General features: G+C 39.6%; 1 protein-coding gene across 1 annotated transcript in view; it reads right to left on the bottom strand.

The window, feature by feature from the left end:
• LOC141113351 (uncharacterized) overlaps window positions 1–22,424 on the bottom strand; it is a 111,577-nt gene that overhangs the window by 47,236 nt on the left and 41,917 nt on the right. The window contains exons 4-5 of the mRNA XM_073606412.1: window positions 12,507–12,616; window positions 10,482–10,556 (exon numbers count right to left, since the gene is read on the bottom strand). Of these exons, the coding sequence (XP_073462513.1) occupies window positions 10,482–10,556; window positions 12,507–12,616 (185 nt within the window). The remainder of the gene's footprint in view (window positions 1–10,481; window positions 10,557–12,506; window positions 12,617–22,424) is intronic.

Below are 22,424 nucleotides of genomic sequence, written 5' to 3'. Positions count from 1 at the left end.
AGGGCCAGTTTGGCCTAAAGGTCATGTCTGAGTCATCTAGGCTGTCTAAAGGGATTAGTTAATTAGCTCATGTTAATTAGGTTAATTAGGTTACAGGTGTATTGTTAGAGTAATATGAGCCGAAGGTATGCACCTCCACTGTTAGTGTATAAAAGAGCCTGTATTTTGCAATAAAGGAGATTCCTGGTTGAACTTACATACAGCCTGCCTGGTGTTTGTTCTGAGCTATCACAACTGGGTTAGAACGGCACATAGCTGTAGTTCTGATTCTATAGCTGCAGAGGAGTGTCGGGAGAGTGGAACCGAGCGAGCAAGGGGCTCGTTACACAGCACACGCTGGAAAAACAGAAAAATGAACAATAAGAGCAAAAATAGATATATGGCAGAATGTGTGCTGTGAACAAAGCACAAATCACATTTAAGTACAGCTATGAATAGGCTTGAATAAGGTACACAGCACACAGACTTTAAAGGTTGCCACTATAATCCCAATAGGAAAGAAAATAGTCTCACATTAGAATAAAATATCAAAATTTATCGAATCACATTAAAAAACATATGCTAAAAAGTGTACATAGACATGTCTTATTTGTACACTGTCCCATATGTGTATAGAAGAACATTGTCGATGTAACGATGCCAAGAAGTTATATGTTTAAGTAGACTGGATATGTCATCACGAGCCTTTACCGCTTTTGTCAGCAGGTATTATCACTATTTGGGAATTGGTTTGTAGAGAAGTGAGAGCTTCTCTTTCATTTTTCTGTTTTTCCAGCGTGTGCTGGTTTACCCTTTGATAATTGGTGTTCAAAATTGGCACCCTCGGACATTTCCACATTAACAACTTGTGTTGTAAGTATATTTTTTTTAGAGATATGTGTTCTTGGTGTGTCACTTTTTTCTTTGGTGTTCACCTGTTATATATCTAGTAATCTGTTAAGTAATTCATGGATCATCATTATGTTATAGCTTGGCCCTTGTGCGCCCTCTGCGGCTGCATGGCGTTTCCTGGTGTTCTTTGCACTTTGTCTTTTTGCTCCTGTCGGGGGGTACGGGGAGGATGATGTGGGTAAGCAATGATATGACTAACATGGCAAACAACAAAATGTATTTATCATTCAATAACTGTTTTTGGTCTTGCATTATTGTATATTATTTTAGTATATTAGTGTTCGTCTTCTAAACAGTGACGTTTATATACAAAAAAATCCCCTGAGGAAGCCCTTGGTGGCAAAACATGTTGGGATAGATACTTAACCATCACTGATTGTGTGAAAAGAAAAGCTAAAGAAAACAACTCTATGTGTGATACCCCAAAAGACAAGTTGTTCTTGGTTAATTTGTCTGTTAACCACTTAAGGACCGGCCCTTTTTTTCAGACTCGGTGTTTAAGTTAAAATCATTTCTTTTTTGCTAGAAAATTACTTAGAACCCCCAAACATATATATATATATACACACACACACACACACACACACACACACACACTAATATATATATATATATATATATATATATATATATATATATATATATTTTTTTTTTTTTTTTTTCTAACACCCTAGAGAATAATATGGTGACCGTTGCAATACTTTCTGTCACACTGTATTTGTGCAGCGGTCTTACAAGCACACTTTTTTTAATTAAAAAAAATAAGACGACAGTAAAGTTAGCCCAATTTTTTGTGACATGCTTCAAAATTGCGCCTGCTCGTGGAATGGCGACAAACTTTTACCCTTAAAAATCCCCATAGGCGGGGGGCGTGTCCGGACCTGCTGCTGGAAGGACGTGTGTGATCAGAGCTCCTCTTGGATCTGCAACCATCCGTGGCCTTATGCTGTGCCCCCGCAGTCATAGGCCATATATTATTGATCCCAGACCCCTGCTGAGCTATCCTGGACTAATATTTAGGACCCCGGCGGGTCTGATCTTGTTCTGCAGCTGAACTTTCCCCCTGCCACCGGAGCTTTCCGCCGCCATCTTGGGGCCTACGGACGGACCGGCGGCGCTCTCTCTCTCTCCCTATCTTAACCTGTGGGCTTACGGATTGAGGAGTGACTGTTTGGGACCTGCCCTGACTGGACCGATCGGCTTGTGGATCCGGGGAGGCCGCGGAGAACTATCCGGCGCCCGGATTCGTGCATTGCGGCCTAGCTACCTGACGCGGCCTGCGGGCTAAATTTCAGGCATTCCGGAACGCAGTGAGTAAATCCGCCCACTACCGGGTCCCTGGGGGGAGTCAGATCACCCAAATCATCCCTTTCTCTACCCCCGTGGATGCCCCAGTGACTGCAAACGGCCGTGTCTCCCGATCCGGCGGCCTTTAACTAGGATAGACTGAGGCTTCGGCCTACTTCTGGAGCCCGGCGGCCATCTTGGGACTCTCACATACACCCAGAAGCCACCCTCTGTCCCCTCAGCTGCATAGCTACTTGCAAGGGGCTGGGGACTGCAGGAATTGCTTTTCTCACCCCAGACTCTCAGGAGGGGGAGGCAGAGATGTAATTAGATGTAATTAGGGAGTTGTGAGGATCTAGGTGGAGCACAATAATACCCTGAGAGAGATGCTGCCTAAATAAACCCTGGGCGCCTGCCTGCTCACCAAGACCTCCATACAGCAATATTAGCAAACATAAAACATTGGAGGTAAGCCTGCATGTTTGATCACTAAAACCTCTGTGTACCTCATGGGCAAAATTGGCCAACAGCAACGAAACTACAAACCACTAATTGTGTCACGAGAAGAACCAACAATGGAGCGTTATGTTACCAGACCACAGTCAGCCTCCTCCAATTCCTCCGCGAATCCTTTCGCCTTACTGGACCCCTCCCTGGACTCAGAAGATTCCGCAAACTCCTCCCTGACTAGTTCGCAAAACCCTGCAACTACTCCTCCACCCCTGAATATGACCCTCACCCCTGACATCCTGGACTCCAAGCTGCAACTTTTACTCCAACAGATTACGTCTAATGTTTCGGCTGAGGTGAACAAACTAGCTGCTGAATTGAGAGGGGAAATAACCCAAATTGGAGATCGCACAGACACTCTGGAGAATAAATTCGACGAAATGGTAAATTATGTACAAGCAATTGAAGAGGAAAATCATAACTTACGCCTATCTGTATCTCAGCTCCAATTACAGCAAGAAGACTTGGAGAACAGAGAAAGACGACAAAACCTACGATTCAGAGGGATTCCGGAAACAGTGTGTGACTCTGAACTCCGACCTTACCTTTTGAGCCTTTTTAATAACTTGGCTCCCTCAGTTGTGGACATAGATTGGCGATTGGACAGGGCCCATAGATCCCTGGGCCCTAAACCACCGACTGGAGCCAGACCCAGGGATGTTGTGGTACGGTTTCACTACTTCGAAAGTAAAGAGGCACTAACCCTGGCAACCCGCAATAAATCCCAAATTACACACAAAGGCGCTAAGCTGCAGATCTTTAGCGACCTTTCCCCCATCACTCTCGCTAAACGGAGGAATCTGCGCCCCCTCACCTCACATTTACAACAACACAAGATACCATATTACTGGGGATTCCCTTTCCGTCTAGCTGTATCCAAAGATGGAGCCCAATATTCTTTGCGTGATTTGCAAGAAGCAGAGGCCTTCCTGAAAAGTTTGGGTCTCCCCCCCTTACCGGAAGAAGATAACAACCTTCCTAACACACAGGCCCGACTGCCTCCAACTACACCTACTCGCATCTGGACTCCTGTTCGGGGCAAATCAAAGAAGCACCTTTCTACTCCTCAACACCTGAGATCTTCTAAGCAACCCCCTTGAGCACCCCCCCTGATCACTCTTATTCTTGGTTCTATTTCTCCCTGCCTTTAGCATTACCGTTTCTTCTCAGAGCTTCGGACAAATTTTTTCTTTTTTCTAGACGAAACGACATTGCTGTCTTGGCCCCTTCAGTTTTTGTATCTGCCTCGACCCTTTTTTTCGGGGCAGAATATTTCTCATCCCTTGAGATACATTTACTAAAGGTTTTTTGGAATTTCTTAAGTGTCAAGCATACCTGTTATATTTGTTATCCTCTTCAAAAAATTTTTCTTTTGTTCTATTTTTTGTCTTTTCCGCTTACATGTGCATAAGGTGAGCGGCGGCCCCTTTCTCATCTCCTCAAGCAGAATTGCCAGATGGAGGTCCGCCCACGTCCCCACCAGGCCCTGGTCTACGCCCAGGGCTCCCTGAGAAACTGTTTTCTCTCAGGTCTACAGAATTTTGAACTTTTTTCCTTGATTTTTCTTTTTTGTTTTTTCTTTTTTTTACAGTTTTTGTGCATATCTAATGATGTGTTCCATAGTTTGAGACCCTACGGTCACTATCACTTTACTCTAAAGGATAAGGAATTTGGAGTGTGTTTTTCAATGATTAGAGTTGGACAAACGTTTATTATCATGATTAATTGTAAACTGCAATGTGTTTTTTCCTATTTTCATGCTAATTCCAGGTTTATAGTACTAGATGTATTTACACTAGCATTCTTAGATAGATCACAGTCATGGCCCTAAAAATTATGTCCTATAATGTAAAAGGCCTGGGCTCCATTGGTAAACGCTGGATGGCCCTGAAAGATTTCAGGGCCTCGGGCGCAGACATAGTGATGATCCAGGAGACCCATTTCCGGGCAGGAGGATCATTAAAATTTGCCTCCAGGTTTTTTCCCATCTCCTATCTTGCCTCTGATTCCACGGGCAAGGCAGGAGTGGCTATCTTGATCAGGAAAGCATGTCCTGTCAAAGTTCGGAGATCACATGTAGATCCTCATGGGAGATTTCTTATCCTAGATTGTGAATACATGTCTACCTCTTTTACACTGGTTAATTTATACGCCCCAAACACGGGCCAGATTGAGTTCCTCAACAAACTCTTTGATTCCCCCCAATACCACTCACAACCTTTTATGGTGGTTGGTGGAGACTTCAATCTGGTCATGTCTCCCAATAGGGACAGACAAACGCTTTTTAGTACCACCCCACCTAAAAGAGTATTGTCTCAAGCCAATGCATTCCGCAAATGTATTAGATCATACAGATTATTCGACTCATGGAGGATAAAACATCCCTCTGACAAACAATTTACGTTTTACTCACCAGCTCATAAAATGTACTCCCGTCTTGATCATTTTTTTATCTCGGCTCCACTTATCCCCTATGTAGTTGAATCAGACATCTCCCCTATTACATGGTCGGATCACGCACCCATTACACTAGAACTTATGTTATCCCAGACTTATACTAAATCCTGTCACTGGCGTCTTAATGACCACCTCTTGCAGTCTGAATTATCTCGTTCTATCCTAGCAAATAGCTTGAAAGACTACTTTACACTCAACTCCGGATCGGTATCTCAGGTTTCTACGCTGTGGGAGGCACATAAGGCTGTTTTCCGAGGTGCATGTATAGCTGAGGGCTCTCGACTGAAGAGAGATAGAAACAGTTTATTGCAGTCCTTAACGTCTGCTCTAGTAATTGCTGAACGGAGGCTTTTGGGTGGTCCCACGGTGCAGAAACTACGTAAAGTCACTCACCTTAGAGAACAAATTAAATCAACAAAACTTGACAGAACAGCTAGGTCCATGCTGTGGACGAAACAGAAATTCTACGAATTCTCAAATAAGCCCCACAGGATGTTAGTCAATAAGTTATGCCCTCGTCCGTTCAACTCCCTGCCTGATTTCCTACTGCAGACAGATGGATCTAGAACACATTGCCCTCGTGAAATGTCAAAAATTTTTGGTAGCTTTTATAACAAACTGTATAATTGCCTGACTCCGGAGAACCATTTTAATTTTACGCAGGTAAATTTCGAGTCCTTTTTCTCCAATATAAAATTACCAAAATTATCTAAAACAGACCTGGAGTGTTTAAATGCAACAGTGTCAGCTGAGGAGTTACTGGCTATAATTAAAAAACTACCATCACACAAATCCCCTGGCCCAGATGGATTGCCCTACTCCTACTACAAATCTTTTTTTGACATTTTATCTCCTCATATGCTAGCCTTATATGATTCCCTTCTTAAGGGAACTCCCCCACATTCCCAGTTTTCCCACTCGTTCATTTCGGTTATCCCTAAACCTGGAAAGGATCCCTCTATTCCGGACAACTATAGACCCATAGCCCTCCTAAATTCGGATTATAAGATATTTACTAAAATACTCGCTACCCGACTTTCCGCATTTATTCCCAAATTGATACACAGGGATCAAGTGGGATTTGTTCTTGGTAGACACGCAGGAGATAACACCCGTCGTACAATAGACCTAATAGACCTTTTAGATAGAACCTCACGCTCGGCATTGATCTTGAGCCTAGATGCGCAGAAAGCTTTTGACAGGCTAAGTTGGCCCTACATGTTTGCCACCTTAAAAGTATATGGCTTTGATGGTTCTTTTTTGAAAGCCTTGGAAGCCTTGTATTCAAATGTTTCAGCGCAAGTGCAAATGTCATCTTTCATGTCTCCTAGTTTCCCCATGACAAATGGAACTCGCCAGGGCTGCCCCCTATCACCGCTGCTTTTCATTTTATGCCTAGAACCCCTAGCCGAGTCTATTCGTGTAAATCCAGATATTCGTGGGGTGGTGATGAGACAGGGGGAGTATAAACTATCATTATTTGCAGACGACATTCTGTTAACTATCACCAACCCGCTGATATCTCTTCCCTCATTACATAAATTATTGACTTCTTTTAGTGCTATTTCCGGGTACAAAGTTAACAACTCTAAAACCGAAGCCCTTCCTATACACATTCCAGGACTATTATTATCCCAACTTAAAGAATCATACCCTTATAAATGGTGTAGTAACTCTCTTAAATATTTGGGTATCCTACTCACCCCTCACTATTCCTCCCTTTATAGTACCAACTTCCCTCCTCTTATATTGGATATAAATAAGTCCCTGTCGTCCTGGACCAAGCATCCCTTGTCTTTACTGGGTAGAGTCAATATATTAAAAATGTCTATCTTACCCAAGCTACTTTATTATTTCGAAACTCTCCCAGTAGCTGTACCCGCCTCACAATTAAAAACACTTCAAAGATCCTTTTTACAATTTATATAGAATGGCGGTGCTCACCGCATAGCAAGTTCCGTGATGTTTTCCATTGGGTCCAGAGGAGGTCTGGGAGCCCCGGACATCACCAAATACTATCACGCAACACACTTAAGGGCCATCATCTCTTGGACTTCCTTAGGTGCACCTAACCAATGGTCCGCCATTGAGAAGGGGGTACTTTATCCGGTCCATCCGAGCTCCTTGGTTTGGGGCGCTCCCCCTGTTTTAGACCCTATCTATAAACGTCAGTGTACTGGCCCAATGACACTAACTTTAACCATTTGGCGCAATTGCCTCAAACGTTATCCTCTCATGTCCCCCTGCTCCCCTCTTGTAAATGTACTACTGAATCCCCTCATTCCAGATAGTATGTCCCTGGGTAGGATCTTTTCATGGATAAATGTGCATCTTTTCCAGCTGCGGAACCTAGTTCATTCCATAACAAGGAAGCTACATCCCTTTGACGTTTTAAGAGAGAAATTTGATCTACCACCACACTCCTTTCACTTCTATTTACAGGTTAGACATTTTTTTCATTCTAAATCGCCAACCCTGACCCTGGATAAACCAACTACCTTTGAACACCTGTGTGCTCAAGGCCCCAATCAATTACACCTAATTTCATGTATCTATCGTATCCTCCATGAGCCAACCCCAATTTCGGAAACATTACATCATTACATGCGCAAATGGTCTCAGTTGGTGGGCCGTCCTGTCACGGTGCAGATGTGGGATAGGATCTGGTCCTCTACCTTTAAATCATCTAAATGTGTCACTCAGAGGGAGACAAACATTAAGATTCTCATGTTTTGGTACAGAACTCCCGATGTAATCCATAAGTATGATCCTTCAGTTTCACAGCTCTGTTGGCGGTGTGGATCTGACATAGGCTCACTATTCCATATCTTCTGGCAATGTTCCTTGATACAACCTTTTTGGAATGATGTTCATTTGCTTATACAAAAGGTAACTGGGGTGTCCCTTCCGTTGGATCCTTTGAACTACCTTTTGGGCCTCCCCCCCTCAGGGGTAACAAAAAAGACAAACAAACTGATATCCTATATAATGCTAGCTGCCAGGAGGATTATCCCATTGTTCTGGCTATCCAATACACCTCCCCCATGGTCCGGATATCTACATTTAGTGTCTGAGATTCGGACAATGGAGTTCTTGACAGCTTCGGTACATGACTGCATCCCCCAATTCAATAAAATATGGGAACCATGGGATCTTTCGGAATTTGGGACCCCCATACTGCCAAATATGCCCTATTCTTAACACAATTTAATTCTATATTTCCTGTGTGAGTGCTCTGAGCTACCCACGGGATATTGGTTACTTTCCTGCAGTATGCTTATCGCATTCATCATAAAGATTTAATTGAATACATATATGTGCCTTATGTATGTGAACACTCTTTTATCACTTACATCTGTTTGTTTTTTGTTCTTGTTTTCATTATGTTTGTTTATAATGCACTTTTGTTGATAGTGCAATGTACACCCTGATACAATTTTTGTACCTATTCTTGGATACTTAAATAAAAATACAATTTAAAAAAAAAAAAAATCCCCATAGGCGAAGTTTAAAAATGTCTACAGGTTACCAGTTTTGTGTTACAGAGGAGGCCTTGAGCTAGAATTATTGCTCTCGCTCTAATGCCCCGTACACACGGTCGGATTTTCCGATGGAAAATGTCTGATCGGAGCGTGTTGTCGGAAATTCCGACCGTGTGTGGGCTCCATTGGACATTTTCCATTGGATTTTCCGACACACAAAGTTGGAGAGCAGGAGATAAAATTTTCCGACAACAAAATCCGTTGTCAGAAATTCCGATCGTGTGTACACAAATCCGACGGACAAAGTGCCACGCATGCTCAGAATAAATAAAGAGATGAAAGCTATTGGCCACTGCCCCGTTTATAGTCCCGACGTACATGTTTTACGTCACCGCGTTTAAAACGATCGGATTTTCCGACAACTTTGTGTGACCGCGTGTATGCAAGACAAGTTTGAGCCAACATCCGTCGGAAAAAAATCCTAGGATTTTGTTGTCGGAATGTCCGAACAAAGTCCGACCGTGTGTACGGGGCATACCAATCGCGGCGATACCTCACATGTGTGGTTTGAACACTACTCACATATGCGTTCACTTCTGCACGCAAACTCGTCGTGACGGGGCGCGTTACATTTTTTTCTTTTTATTTTGACACTGTCTTTTAAAAATTGTAGATTAATTTTTTATCATGCTGTGAATGTGCTACTTGGCCTATATATGTACTTATTCCATGTCATTTTTGACTATAACTATCTAGTGCTATATGTTACCAAGATGACCACTATGTATATGTATTAATGTTGGTTATGCTATGTGCATATGTACATGCTAGCTTTTATACATGTGATATATTTTTACCATATACCTATCCAATAAAAATCTGATATTTTTATTCTAACCCCAACCAGTCAACTGCCTCATTTAAAGTCCCAAAATACCCTTTTCTTTGTTACTTGAAACCGGGATGGAAGTGTATTCATTATGAGATGATGTGCTTCATAAAGTCCAAAAACTCCCCCCCTTTTTTACTGTCTTTTAAAAAAAAAAATATTGGGTCACTTTTTTTTCCTATTACAAGGAATGTATTAGAAAAAAGCATGACAAGGCCTCTTAAATATGAGATCTGGGGTCAAAAAGACTAAAATGCAATAAAAAAAAATGCATAAATAAAAAAAATGTCATTTGAAAAAAAATTTTAAAAATTCTCCTTTAAGAGCATTTTGCGGAAGTAACGTTTGATGTCACTTCCGCCCTCCAATGCTATGGAGCCGAGCGGAGGCCATCTTCCCCTTACTCGGTATCCAGGCAGTGAGGGGAGTGGACACGATCAGCTCTGTCGCTACCAATAGCTCCATTAAGCGGTGGAGACAACCGGAGCGTGGCGGGAGGGGTGTGGGTACCTCTCCCGCCACCGATAAAAGTGATCTTTTGGCGAATCCGCCGCAGAGACCACTTTTACCTTAAAGAGAAACGCTTGCCGTTCCCGAAAATATTGGTGTTATGACATCCAGCTGCTGCCATAACAACCGTATTTAGCGCCAAAGTACCGACGTACGGGTACGGCAATTTGCGTGAAGTGGTTATACACTACTTTTTATTTTTAACCATGTATAAATAAAATGTGTTTTTGTATATAAAACTTTGTTGGTTCTATTATGTCTTATAGCACCCTAAAGAATCCCCTTAAAAAAAATTCTCTGTCTACTTCCTACCCAGGGATGTTGGTGCCTTTTTGAATTTGTCATTGACCCACATCACAATCCTTTTCCCAATACTTTAAAAAAGTGAAATAACATTAAAAACATTGATTTCAAATAAAGTGTCTAAGAAATCCAAGCAAGAAAAAAACAGTCACCTGAGAAGGATGTTCGGTGGATGTTCAGAGTTCCGGGAGAGTATAAATGCTTCCTCTGCCACAGCAAAAATATGGCTGAAAAAAAAAAATTTAACACAGCGAATACTACCAGTAACTATCCACACCACATATCAGTGTGCATTTTGGAGAAATAAAACAAATTTCTGATATATCTATGAAAATAAAAAGGAGGAGCAAAAAGTGATAGCATTTCACAGAACAAAAATCAAATGAATCTTCACAGTGGACCCAGGAAATGAAATGCTCTTTCATTCCCCATCATATGCATAATATAATGTTTGTTTTGACTAGAGCTAATTTAATATAGAGTATTACTTACTGAATCTGTGGTCCCACAGTCTTCCTCAACACCTCCTTAAGTTATGTTAATTGCTCACCAATCCCCCCTTTCTTGCTGGCCTCTGACCGGTTGTGTTGGCACCCTTCTCGCTAATATCATATGTCCCCACAGACATTCTGGCACTGGAGAGAAGGGGGTCAGACCATGGAATATCTGTATTAACCCCCTCAGATATAGTATAAGCATTATTTTCTGCATTTTGTGGGCCAGCCCAATGTTCCGCTTTAAAACAAATGTATGAGCACATCGATAAGTACACGGTACATACTTGAAACTGATATGTGCCAAGAATGTGTCTACCAAAGGGTTTGTGATTCTGTTCAGTCCCTCTTAAAATTCAGTCAACCCTGCCAGACAGTAAAAGCAGATTTCTGACCCCAGATTATGTCTTTGCGGACGAAACATGTCGGGTTGACGCTCATCTAACTACTGCATTCTACTACAGAGTTCCTGGATTGTATGACAATATGCCTGTTTATTTCCTGCTTGATGTTAATGCAATGTTCTTTCAATAAATATTATGTTAAATGGTTTTACACTATGTGGAGATGTCTTTGCTTCTATTTTGATTGACCTACTGAAAAAGCAAGAAGTTTATTATGCCTGATGTGGAATTGGATTGGTGATCTGTCATACAGCGATAAGTTTGGGAGAGCTTATTCTCCCAATGTCCATTTTACTCAATCTGGTAAGCACATTTAAATCTTTCTATCGGTGGCGGCTTACACACCATGGTGACTTCTTCATTGGATTGGCTTGGTTCCCTTCTATCAAAATTGAAGTTTAATACATCTGTGACTTTCACCTCTAAAGATTCCTTTGCTGATGTCGCATATGGACTTTTTGTTATTTTAATTCACATTCACTGGTTTTAGTGTGGATATTCATGTTTGATATGATCATAAGTTATATCATTATTTTGTTGGATACACATCTTGGTAGAGTTTAAAATTTTGGTACAAGTCAATTTATATCACCATATGTATAGCGCAGCACATTCTAACTTTTTTTCACTAAAAGCTGATTGCTTTACTGCAGCAAAGGGACTTACACCAACTAGTGATTGGTTTATGAACTAGCAGCAACAGTCTCATGAGGTGACTCTTGTGCTCTCTCCTTCTGTTATCAGGCTTTCTGTGTTAGACTGACAGCACTGTGCAAAGCTACACAGCCTGTTTGGCTTCTAACTGTGCTAGAGATCAATAGACTGAGGTACTATTTAGGCGTTATTTAAAAATAAATGCCAGGATTGAATTATTCAGTCTCCGGGAGTATAAGAAAACACAGGGCCACTCAATGAAACTGGAGGAGATGTGGTTTAACCTTAAATTGCTTAGGGGTTGTTCACTATCAGGGCAGTAAGGATGTGGAACTCACCTCCACAATTGGTGGAGAAGTATTGATAGTGTCAAAAAACTCTTAGATGGGCATCTTAGTGAACACAGTATACTGGGATACGGGATACTATTTTTGACATGAACACACACACATACAGGTTGAACTGGATGGACTGGTGTCTTTATTCAACCTTACTAACTCTAACTATGTAATTAAAACATATTTAGAATACAATACAGACCTTTTAAATCTGCCCATAGTTACTGTGAGTGATTTTGACATACCATAAGAAAACTGGATTTAGTAATCAGTGATCTCATACTTACGGTGGCCTCTCCACGATGTTGATGTCCTGATAAATTTGAGCCATTTCTAAGCTGTAAATGTTCAGAGACTTAAAGGGGTTCACTGACAGCAGCATGTGACCAGCAGATGTCTGAAGGAAAGAAAATACGTGGGTTATACAAGCCCTGTTACATATACAGTAGCTTCCAACTTTTCCTTTTTTGGAATGGACTGACCCTTTTCTAAAACGACCAAGTACTTCTCTCCTTTTTTATAATAATAACATCCATATTTGACATCTGATGTAGAGATCTGTTTAGGAAAATATATTTTTTGAATAGTAATTTTTTGGTTGCTGATGTTAATCATGGTGGACAGTTGTAAACACACACAAATTCAGAGGTGTAGCAAGAGTATCTATTTTATCTAAAGTTAAAAGGTAGGATGAAAAGGAACGTTTCTTGAAAACTCTTTCTAGGTGCACACCTTTGTTCTTAGTGATGGATGGGGGAAAGCTATGTAGGTGGGACCCTACACCAAGTAGTCTGCATGTGTTGCGAAAAGCACAACATGAGAAGCCACAAGTAGAACTGAAAAGTGAGACACCATTAGAAAGAGTATGTGTCAGATGACCTATTTCGACCGAGCCAATATGTTGAGAAGGGGGAGACTGTCAGTCACTCTTCTGGTACAAATCATGGTAGCTTGGACCTCAGATATTAACGCATATCAGGTATACCAGGAATATTGGTAATGCAAAATTTCACAAATTGCTTTCTCTTATGCAATCCCAGGTTCGAGGAAAACTCGTTGTCAAAATTTTGCAAACCTGAACTTAGAGGCAAGTCCTATTGAAGTCTATAGTAGGAAACCTTGGTAGATTTTGCTCATTTTAGGGCTAATAGGCAAACTACTGTCAAAAGAAACAGAGCTCTGCAACAGCAAAACTAGGCCAACATTTTTGAGAGACAAAGAGCACTGGCTTGGGACTGTGTTCAGAATTAAAGTGATTCTAAAGGTTAAAATTAGAAAAAAACAAAAAAGCAAAAAAAAACAAACATGTTATATTTACCTGCTTTTTGGGTCCCTCGCCTTATTGCGTGCCCCCAATAATAAGCCTTTTGTTATGGGGCACTTGAGCAGACACGCTCCTGAGCACCGTTCCAGTGAATAGACATTGTCCATTCACACACACACAGAGCATGGCCTTCCACTCTCTCCTCATTGACTCACTGGCTGTGATTGACAGCCAATGGCTCCCGCTGCTGTGTGAGCTATTCTTGTACTTCTTTTGGGCGTCAGGCTTCCCGCGATTCTGTTCGGGTGACAATCGTGGCAAAATTGGGGTGCCATTGGAAGTGACAGGGATCGCACGGGCGTCCCGCTACTTGCCGTGATTCGGTATCGTGGGCAGAATAGCAATGATTCTGCCCGTGATTCGGGACGCCAAGATGTGAATACAACCTTAAAGCTGGCGGGTACAGAGGCAGCATCGGACCGATGCTGCATCCACCTAGGTAAGTATGATTTCTAAAAGAAAAAAACAAAAACCAAAACCCCATACTTCTTTATTAATAGTTACCCCAATATTGGCTACCCCAAGCCTGCTGATTTGCTGTGTCATTAAAGATTCATAACACAGAATTATACCTCTCTAGCACACCTCCTAGAGCAAGCTCAAGCTACAAGTGGCAGAGAAAGTACAGTCCAGATTTAGAAATCCCTCCTGTTGAGGTACAGATAGGCTGACTTCAGCCCACTGCTTGCTACAAAATCACTATAAAAAAACCCTAAAAACAAAAAGAAACCTATTAAAATAATACATCCCACCTGAGTTATCTCAGAATCAAAAAAGCAGTTTGGATGAGCCTATAACTATAGATGAAGTTGCTAACGCATTAAAAGACCTAAAACTTAACAAAAGACCAGGCCCAGACGGCTACTCGGCTTTATACTATAAAACATTCTCAGAAATACTCTCTCCCATTCTCACTGAAACTTTTAACAAACTTCTAGATGGACATTATTTTCGGCAAGAAACACTAATGGCAATTGTTTGTATGATCCCAAAACCCCTTTCTGATGATACTTCCTGTGTGAATTATCGGCCTATCTCTCTGTTAAACCTCGATATTAAATTATTAGCAAAAATAATAGCAAAACGCCTCAATAGCATTATAGGAAAATTAATACATAGAGATCAAGTAGGCTTCATGCCAAATAGACAGGCAGGCGATAATATACGCAGGGCAGTGTTATTGGCACATATTGCTAAATAACGGAAAATCCCTTTATGTTTTCTATCTCTCGATATTAAGAGGGCATTTGACACAGTATCCTGGCAATATATGCAATATTCATTACAAAAATGGGGTTTTGGACCCCACTTTTTAACATGGATCAAAGCATTATATAATAAACCCAAAGCCTATATAAAATATGCTGGATACAAATCTGAAGCCTTTAATATCGAAAGAGGTACCCGACAGGGTTGCCCATTATCTCCCTTATTATTTGCCCTTATACTCGAACCCATGGCCCAATACATCAGAACAAACCAAACTATAACTGGCATTGAAGTAGGAGGTATTACACACAAATTATGTATATTTGCAGACGATATATTACTTTTTCTATCATCACCACAGGTCTCTGGTCCTAACTTAATACCAGCTCTTGATGGATTTGCAGCCCTATCCGGCCTTATGATTAATCCTAAGAAATGCCTAGTGCTTAATATTTCACTCACAAACATGGAATTGATCCTGGCTAGGGCTGCACTCCCATTCACATGGGCAGAAAAATCAATCCCATATCTTGGAATTCATTTAACAGCATCTCATTCTGACTTATTCTCAACCAATTATCCTCCTGTATAAGACAGATCACAAATCTAATAAAACAATGGTCGCAACTTCCTTTATCCTGGATAGGGAAGATTAATGCAATCAAAATGACTATTCTACCCAAATTGCTTTATCTATTCAGAGTCCTCCCTATTCCAATTCCTTCCTATTTTTTGAGAATAGTACAAAAAAGAGCAACTTCGTTTATATGGGGCTCTTCTAAACCATGTATACCTATACACACACTACATCTTCCCAAAAATAAAGGAGGCCTGGGATACCCTAATTTTACTAACTACTACAGAGCAGCACATTTGGCCAGTCTGTCCAAATACCATGCAAAACAGGAAATCCCATTATGGGTATTTATAGAGGCTTCAGAAAATGACCGTCTATTAATATCAAATTTATTATGGCTTGATCCTAAAGACCGCTTTAAAATTCATAATCCCATAACTAAACACTTCTTATCTCTCTGGGATAAACTAAAAACCAAATATCAGTTACAATCTCCACACAATCCTCTCCTTTCTTTTATCAGAAATCTGGCCTTTTATCCAGCATGGATCTACCCAAATTCTTTTAAAGCTTGAACAACATCAGGCATTCAGACACTAAATGACTTCATAGCATCTAAATCATTCCTTTCATTCCCATCGCTTAGAGAAAAATATGATCTACCAAACTCTGAGATATTTAGATATCTCCAAATCAAAAATTTCTATACACCATTCCTAAAGGGGGATACACCATTATCCCAATTATCCATTTTTGAATCAATCTGTACAAAAGATCCATTTGCTAAAGGTACAATTTCATCACTTTATAATCAATTATATGGAGTAGCAAATCTTAATAGACCCTCTTACGTTCAGAGGTGGGAGGAGGACCTGGGACGAACTTTAGAAGACACGGACTGGTCTAACATATGGCTCACATCTAAGTCATCTTCACCCAACATCTTAGCACTGGAGACAAATTATAAAGTCCTAACTCGCTGGTACCTTGTACCCGCTAGAGTGGCAAAATATTCACCTAATACCTCAGCTCTTTGTTTTCGAGGATGCCCAGAAATAGGCACATATTTACACATATGGTGGACGTGCCCAGTAATCCAAACCTTCTGGAAGGAAGTCTTCGTGATTGCATCTAAAATATTTAAAAAAATAATACAACCAGATCCGTATTTAACTTTACTTAATCTAAAACCGGAATGGTTAACACTCTCTCAATTCAAACTTATGATCCAACTAATAACGGCTGCAAAACAAACAGTGGCCAAGGCATGGAAATCTCCTACATTGGTACTAGCAGAAACAATTCACAGAATGAATAATACAATGTCCCATGCTAAGATGGTAGCCATCGATCAAAATCAAATTCCAAAATTTGAAAAACTTTGGCATCCTTGGATAAAACAACAGTTCCTGTCAAACTTCAATGACTCTGTCCTGTTGCCATGGTAACAGATTAAATGACTTACAGAGACACCCATTCTAAGGCTTCAAAGAGAACTAAAAAGAATAATAAACTGACGAGCGGGACAACCTTGTGGACCATACCTCTACCTTTCAACCCTTTTTCTTCTTTCTCTTTCCTTTTCTCCACCTTACGATTAAAGCTCATTATCAGAATTTATTTGACCTATATACACTCTACTTGTAAACAATATGTATAGTAGGTATAAATCATTTAAATACCTACAAAAGTAACTAAGGAAATGATATATATCTTTAATTTAGGTTTACGTGAACCCAAAGTTTAATATTTGAAATTTCATGATATTTACCTATATAAACCCTACTGTAAAACAATGAGCTTACTTTATAGATCCTTGTAAACTTACTTTATGTATCTTTATAACATTGTATACTCAATAAACTTCTTTTGACAAGGAAAATAATACATCCCTAGCGAGAAACGCAAACCCCATCCTTATCACTGAGCTTTCAGTCATCTGAATGCATGGCAAAGGTGGCACAGACCGTATGAGGTTGGTTTACTAAAACTGGAGAGTGCAAACTTTTGTGCAGCTATGCATTAGGAACCAATCAGCTTCCAGGTTTTTTGTCATAGCCTAATTGAACAAGCTGAAGTTAGAAGCTGATTGGCTACCATGCAGAGCTGCACCAAAAGTTGCACTCTTCAGTTTTAGTAATTTAACTCCTTTGTCAGGAAAGCAAATATAATAATGTAATGAGGTCAAGAATGTTCCTCCTTATGAAAGCAGCATATATGGCAGGGAAGAACTCGAAAGTTCTCAAAAGTCCACCCAGGTTACAGACTGAATCAGATTAGCGCATGCAAGGAATGCTCTGGGAGAATGTTATAGTATACGGTACCCCGTCAACTGTCAGAATACCCTGAGCGCAGGCACCATTCGCCCAAAATTTTACCACCTTTCCTTCAACATAAGTTGATTAAAAAATGTAATATTGTTGTTGGGTGTTGCTGACAGGGCCACCAATGGAGCGAATTGTGGCTGATTCATCATGGACTGGCCTAAATTTGATAACTGTATGGCCAGCTTTTAGCCCCGGTTCACACTGCCGCAACTTCAAAATCTCGTGACTTCAAAGCCCAATCCCAGTGCGGCTTTGGCACAACTTGCATGCAACTTTTTTTTTAACAGAAGTCAACAAAAGTCATACCGAAGTTGGACCAAAAGCAGTGCAGGAACCTTTGTCGAAGTTGGAGCGACTCAAGTCACACCTATTAGAATAGATCCATTGCATGGGGAGCGATTTCTGATGAGACATGTGCTCCAAAGTCGGAGCGCTTATCGCATCAGTGTGAACTGGGCCTTAGGCTGGGTTCACACTGAGGAATGGAGTGACTCACAGCAGGGAATCTGGTTCATCTCCATTCACTGGTTCAGGTCCGATTTCAGCCTGAATTTTTGGCTGAATTCGGACCTGAAACGGACAAGAAAACGCACAGGACTACTCCATAGAGAGCCGATCACAATCTCCTGCTATGCAATTTGGATGCGGGGAAACCCACATCCAATTCACACTGGTGTAAAGCCAGCCTTAAAGTTTGATTTTATTAGATTACTCAATCAGCATCAACATAAAATGAATACAAAAAAGATAAAACAAATTATAGTTTAGTGTGGTAACAACAAAAAGATAAGAAATAAAAGCCGTAATGATAAAAATGTAGAAGGTTTTAGAAAAATATTGAACTTCTTGCCTGCTCTATTGCAAAGAAGTAAGGTGAGAAGTTTAGAAAGAGAAAAGAAAACAGCTGTTGAAGTAAGACAGCATGTAGGCCGAAGTAAAATAATCTCACTAAATCCCCCCAAGAGGGCTGTTAAAAAAAGAATTGTAATAAATAATAAAAAATTATATTGTAAAAAAAAAAATAAATAAAAATAACTGACACCATCCACTGCCCCCCCCAAATAAAGCATTGTGAAAAAAAAATATAAAAAAAATTGTAAAAAATAATAAAAGACTTAAAAACATAGAATAAAATAAAAAATAGAAATAATCCTGACATCACCCACTGTCCTACTGACACAATCCACTGCCCTAACCCCCTCCCAATTGTGAAAAAAAAATTTAAATAAATGTAATTGTCAAAAAAAAAATACATTTGTAAAAATAAAAAAAAGTATATAAAAATAAAGAAACTGCTGACACTATTCACTGCTCTAAAAACAATGTCCACTGCCACCTCTCAGAAGCAAATAATGAAAAAAAAAAACTAAAAAAATAGATATATATAGATTAAAATAATAAAAAATAAAATTGTAAAAATTGTAAAAAAATAAAAGGAAATAAAATAAGATCCACTGTCATAGCCCTCTCCCTCCCTCCAAAAAGCATTGTGAAAAATAATAAAAATAAAAGAAATAAACTGTCAAAAAAATACATTTGTAAAAATAAAAAAAATATATAAAAACAAAAAACGACTGCCATCGTCCAATGTCCTACTGACAGATCCACTGTGCATTGAGAAAAACATAACTAAAGAAATAAATTGTAAACAATAATTAAAATAAAACACTACTAAAACCATCCATCCCCCACCCCCCCAAAAGGAGCAATGTGGACAAAAAAAAGATAACCAAAGTGCAAAATTGTAAAAATAAATAAATACAATAAAATTACTGACACGATCCACTGCCCTAACCCTCTCCCCCCAAAAAGCATTGTTAAAAAAATGAAAAAGAAAAATATATGTGTGAAAAAAAAGTAAAAGTTAAATAAAGTAAATAAAAAAGAAAAAAAAAAAAAACTATTGACACCATCCACTGCTTTGCTGACACTGTTGATTGCCCTACTGACACTGTACACTGTCCCAACGGAAAGCACTATAAAAAAAAAAAAAAATATTAAAAAATTGTAAAAAATAAAAGAAAACCTACTGACACCATCCACTCCCCCCAAAGAAAAAGTATTGTGAAAATAAATAAGATTTAAAAAATAAATATGTGATAAAAAATAAATAAATAAATAAAACCTACACTACCTACCTACGTACACTGACCTACTAACATGATCCACTGCCCTAACTCCCTCCCCCAAAGACAATTGTGGGAAAAAATAAAAATAATAATAAAAAATTACATTATAAAAAAATATATATAAAAATAAAAAATTACTGACATCATCCACTGCTCTACTGACACCATCCGCTGGCCTCCTAAAAGCATTGAGAAACATAAAAAAAAATTAACCACTTGCCGACCACCTGCAAGGCGGGTCGGCTGTGTGAATGGTATGGCACTAGCTTCTGTGGGCACACACACGCGCTGATTGGCTAGCGGGGGAGCCAATCATCAGATCTGGTGGACTCAATGTCTGCCGGCTGCCCACGATCGTTCCCCGCAGAGACAGAACGGGGATCTGCCTAAGTAAACGAGGCAGATCTCCGTTCCGACAGGGGATTTACACCAAGACCTTGTCTTTCTTCTATGCAGGAAGATGGATCTCTGTGTTGTCCCAGGCAGCCCATCCCCCATACAGTTTGTAAACACACTGAGGGGACACATTTAACCCCTTGATTGCCCCTTTGTGTTAACCCCTTCCCTGCCAGTGTCATTAATACAATGTCAGTGTATATTTTTAGCACTGATCACTGTAATAATGTCACTGGTTCCCAAAAAAGTTTCAAAAATGTCAGTTAGTTGTCCGATTTGTCTGCCGCAACGTCGCAGTCCCGCTAAAAATCACTGATCACCGCCATTAGTAGTAAAAAAAATAAAATAATAAAAATGGCATAAATCTATCCCCTATCTTGCTATAACTTTTGCTCAAACCAATTTATGTACGCTTATTGGGATTTTTTTTTACCAAAAATATGTAGCAGAATACATATTGGCCTAAATTGATGAAGAAATCAGATTTTTTACATTTTTTTATTGTGTATGTTTTATAGCAGAAAATAAAAAATATTGTTTTTTTTTTTCAAAATTGACTGCCTTTTTTTGTTTATTTCACAAAATATAAAAACCACAGAGGTGATAAAATACCACCAAAAGAAAGCTCTATTTGTGGGAAAAAAGAACATCAATTTTATTTGGGTACATCGCACAACCGCAATTGTCAGCTAAAGTAACACAGTGCCGTATCGCAAAAAATGGCCTGGTCATTAAGGGGGTAAAACCTTCTGGGGCTGAAGTGGTTAAATTGTAAAAAATAAATTTGTAAAAAAAAAAAAACTGACACCATCCACTGCTCTACTGACACTGTTCATTGTCCTACTGACACCATCCACTGACACTATCCACAGAGGCACTATGGAAAAAAAAATGTTATTTAAAAAAATAAACTAAAAAAAAAAAAAAATAAAAATAAAATTGAAATTGTAAAAAATAATAGAAAATAAAATAAGAACAAAAAACTACTGACACCATCCACTGCTTTACTGACACTGTCCACTGTGAAAATCATTGTGAAAAAAAGAATAATAGGAAAATAAATAGAAAGAAATCATTTAAAAATAAAATCGTGAAAAATAATTTAAAAAAATACAAATAAAAAAATTCTGACACTGTCTATTGCTGTACTGACACCGTCCAGCATTAAAAAAAAAAAAAAAATGGAAAAAAAAGAAGAAAAATTTAATTGTAAAAAGATAATTAAAAAATAAAATAGTAAAAAACAAACTACTGACATCATCCTGCACATACTACTCACTGACATACACTCTACATTTCCAATTTAACATTACCACATTCTGCACTATGTAAGTCAACTCAGACTCTATTTAATAACACCCCTTTTAAGCCATGCCAAATATTGTGCGCAATTTAAACCACCAAGTTTGTGATGCAGCACACTTTGCACGTCACATTTTTAAATTTATCAACATCTAGGGCTCTAATTTAATCTTGCACACAGGCCCACTGATTTCATAATACGCTCCTGAGTCAAGGAATACAACCATGTGCAGAAAACACATAAATTCATAGACATAATTATCTATAATTGAGAATATATTATCACACACTTGTCCTAACTAATTATCTAATTCACTAATTAACTATATTAAATAATTAACCAACTGTATTATTAATTACAAATGATTCTCTTTCTAAAAGATATTTTCCTGACAGACTCCATGGCAGCATACGTATGGGTTAACTCCTCCCCTATAGGACCCCCCCCCATAGGACCCCACTCCCATAAATCTTTGATCTGAGCCAGAGGCCACGCTCCTTTTCTTTCCTTCTCCTAAGGACCAGTTTGGTAATTTGACTACCTGAAGTTTTCTCCTCCACGATCAAGACTGGCCGGCGGTGACTGGGAAGGCATGTCACAATACTACTCCAATAAGCCCTGGCAGGGTATGGAGTGGGCAAAAACGGAAGAGGCGCTGAATGAGTGAAAGCCTGACCATTGGCAGGCAAGCGGTGAAATGGCCAGACAGCCCAGCTATTAGCAGGTGGCCCTATCTGCCCCAAGTTTGGCGTGATCAACCCTGGCCCGGTTTGATCGTGGAAGCAGAATTGAATTGCAGATCTGTGTTCTTCAGCGCCAGGCATGGTCGTGGGGGTTGCCGTGTGCGGTGATGTATACTTTTATATTACATATTCCTTGGCAGCATTTTGTGTGTTTTTTGTTTGTCTGTTTTCTTCTCTGGCTCTAGTGTCTTCCAGCC

This window comes from Aquarana catesbeiana, linkage group LG12 (assembly GCF_042186555.1).
Source record: "Aquarana catesbeiana isolate 2022-GZ linkage group LG12, ASM4218655v1, whole genome shotgun sequence".
Classification (NCBI taxonomy): Eukaryota; Metazoa; Chordata; class Amphibia; order Anura; family Ranidae; genus Aquarana; species Aquarana catesbeiana.
This window is presented reverse-complemented; position numbering and strand designations above follow the sequence as displayed.